At 38.5% G+C, this 3406-nt stretch overlaps 1 protein-coding gene across 1 annotated transcript; it reads right to left on the reverse strand.

The window, feature by feature from the left end:
- Nucleotides 1–217: 217 nt before the first annotated feature.
- Nucleotides 218–2289, reverse strand: LOC110066201 (neuromedin-K receptor-like; the record flags this gene model as incomplete). The annotated part of the gene is made up of 1 exon (XM_020773405.2): nucleotides 218–2289. A coding segment is annotated over one exon (1116 nt), but the record flags the coding sequence as incomplete, so codon positions are not given.
- Nucleotides 2290–3406: the final 1117 nt, after the last annotated feature.

A 3406-nucleotide genomic window follows, 5' to 3' on the forward strand; every position in this document is an offset into this window, starting at 1 on the left:
TTTAAAGAACTTTGTCAAAGATACAAAGTGATGTATAGATTATTATTATATGGAGAAGAGTGTTTTACTGGGAACTAAACCACTCGTAGATTCCATACGCCACTTCATCCGGGACCCGAGTGGCCACTCGAACATAAAATTCATATCCTCTCGCCACCGTGTAATATCCTCTATATATTACTTTAGCTCTATAGGCATATACAAACAAGACCATATGTCACTGTGACATGATCATTTATGTGATCATTTATGTGATCATTTACCTGTGTTCTGCACGCATCCACCTGAGTTATAAGTGAAACGCACTATGATTATCCACGCGTTATGTTTGCTTACACTCTTGTATGAGATGCTTAAATTATCGAGTACGTTGTTAGCTTGCTATTATCTATACGTTCGACTTTCTTGTTCATACTTTACACTCAGTTTTCCTTAAAGCGTGAAAGTCATTATCATTTTTATATACTCGTGTCTCTAGTATATAGTCATCATCTCTGCTTGAGAGATTCAATCTTTCCATCTCAAAGGATTTTCTCTTCAATGTGGAAGTTAATTTTTCGGACCCAAATTCAACTAATTGGAAAACGAAACCTTTGTAGTAACAGGAAATCGCTCATGAAGTAAACCATTTCATAGTCTCTGCAATTTTCAGCGTTGAAGTGTGATCACTCCAAAAATCTTAACAAAAGAAGAAACGCGCGTTCTATGAAGAAAGTTTGCAAGAAAACTCAGGAAAACGCATGACAGTCAGTAAGATAACTGAAAAAAAGTTATTTAACGAAAAATGTAAAATAAAAATGAATATAAATTAGCCGGATTGCATGAATTGTTTTTCAACATTACAATGTTCAAATGTTCACAAATGTTAATTACAAACTGTCGTGCTTTGTAATTCCAAATTAATGTGTGTTACGATGTTGCTTTGATAAACTTACTTTAGCCCTTACTTCTACCACTGCTGCTTGTTCAAGCCAACTGAAACCTCAACTTATTTTGAAATAAAAATTTTCGTATATATTGGTCTTTGTTCTGATTGGTCGAAAGCAACATACAAGTTAAAAGTCATCGGAAAACTGAGCAAAAGAACCCAAAACGTTTAATGGATCAACTTCATCAAAAACACTAGCGCGAGCCATGGACTGCAAGTCCATACTTGAGCTGACTCAGTCTTAGTCAAAGTGGAGTATCATATCGATCCTCTCTTTTACTTCCCTGCTTGCTTCCCACAAGAGAAATGTGGGAGGCCGTGGCACTTGCGCTTATAGCCTCCGCTCTGGAAGTGGAGAAACGATCACTTCCGTTAAAAAGACGCCCGCTGAGCCTGTGGTAAATCTGGTGTCTGAATCCTTCACGGAAGCTCTCATTGAAGACGAGATACAGACACGGGTTGATAGCAGTATTGGCGTGCGTCAAAAAATAAAGTGACAGAACCAACGACGTAGGTAGACAGCTGTACACATTGAAGTTAAAAGTCACCAGAAAGTGATTGACGTGTGCTGGAAGCCAACAAATGGCAAAAATTGTTACTATGGTGACCAGCATGGTGACAACTTTGCGCTTTTGCTTTTCGATGCGCTGATGGGTTTTATCAATGTGCTCTCCAGGAGCCTTTCGTTTCCACAGATGCAGCACAATCCTAGTATACAGAACGGCCATAGTGAGAAGAGGGATCAGGTATAACAGGACAAACCGAATAATCAACTCGTACATCGTGATTTTGTTCGACTCTTGAACATCTTCGACCCATCTTGATGCGCACATGACTTGACCCGCTGCGTTGAAAAGCTTGTACTTGTAGAGCTCACTGGCAAACACCAGGCCTGAAATAACCCATGTTGAGCCGATTGCTACAGCGGTGAGCTTTGGCGTCAGCGGCCTCCTCATTGTGTGCACGATTGCACGGTAGCGATCAAAGGTCATGACCGTCAATGTCAGGACAGATGTACCAATGGAAACAAAGGCAAGAAACGGCAAGGTCTTACATAGAAAGGCACCAAACCCTCCAGAGAACCACTTTACGCTCTCATACAGGTAGGCAATGGACAGAGGGATAGCAGTAATTACGTCAAGGATATCAGAGGCCGCCATGTTGACGATAAGCATGTTAAACGTGGTCTTCAGTTTTGGGTGGCGATGGACCACAAAAATTACAAGAGCGTTTCCTACCAAAGCCACAAAGAACACGATGAAATAGACAATGGTCAAGCCAACCTGTGTTGAGGGAGTGGCTGGTTGAATGACGCAAAGGCTCGAACCACCAGAGCCGTTAACTTTTGTTTCTACAAATATAAGGTACCGTATCCATCAATAAAAAGTCTGCAAGGATTTTAAGCTCATAAAGTATCAGCATATCAATGGTCCTAATACTCATGATCAGTTAATGAAGTATATATATCAATACAAAGTGTGCAAGCAAGATCAGTATCAGGTACTGATCGAAGTATGTGTATTACTGCCACCGTCATTAAGAGGTTAACGCCTTACTTGAAATCCACTGGTGTTTTCAAATATTGTTTGTCGCTTAATTGTAGATAAACACATTATGATCGACAGTATTAGTACCACCTCGTTTTCTGTTTGCCTTTCACAAAAAGCAATTTGTGAGTTACATACGAGTAATTATACACGTAGAACAAGCCGCATTGAATTTTTTCATCTTGTCTTTCATGCTTTCCTTATATCCTAGTTATCGTTCGTTTTTTAACTAAAACACTCTTGAGTTATAGATAAGTGAACATATTTATGCCAATTTATTCAATTTTGTGTTAATTTTGTTACTGATTTTGCGTCATAAAAGCGTTTTTCTTACATTACAGAGCAAGTAACCAAATGCCGATTACCGAAGGACGCAATCTTTCCCTGGCTTTTCTTTAAAATAGAAAAATAAAATAACTGACAAAGTCTTTTGTTACGAGCATTTAGAGATTATATGTAGGAAAAAAAAGCTTACAGGGAAACAAAGATCACTTTCAGATGTCCAAAACAATTGAATACCATTCCGGTTAAACTGCTGCATCAACACTAAAGGAGTGTAAGTGGATCTGTCAGCTTTTGTGATATAAGAGCACTTTATTTCTTAATTCCAGGCGTGGCTCTTCAGAAGATACTCAGTTTGTTAACATCCTTCGCATTAAAAAGCCGACCATCCTCTGCTAAATTTTACTGAAATATTAAGATCTCTGTATTTGCGCTGAAGCACGCCTTTTAACAGGCTCAAGTCCTTTTAACAAGGCCCGTTTAAAACGTTTCTTAGCCATTTCATCGAATCAAAATTACTATCAATTAGTTAACTGGAAGCTTACTTTACAGATTGCTAAAAACAAGTATGACAAATGCAAAATAAATACCTAGCCTCCGTCAGTGTACATGTGATAGTTTTGATTTCCTTTTTCTTATTTAAGAGATA

Source organism: Orbicella faveolata, unplaced genomic scaffold (assembly GCF_042242905.1).
Source record: "Orbicella faveolata isolate gen_17 unplaced genomic scaffold, um_ofav_v1 contig_1, whole genome shotgun sequence".
Classification (NCBI taxonomy): Eukaryota; Metazoa; Cnidaria; class Anthozoa; order Scleractinia; family Merulinidae; genus Orbicella; species Orbicella faveolata.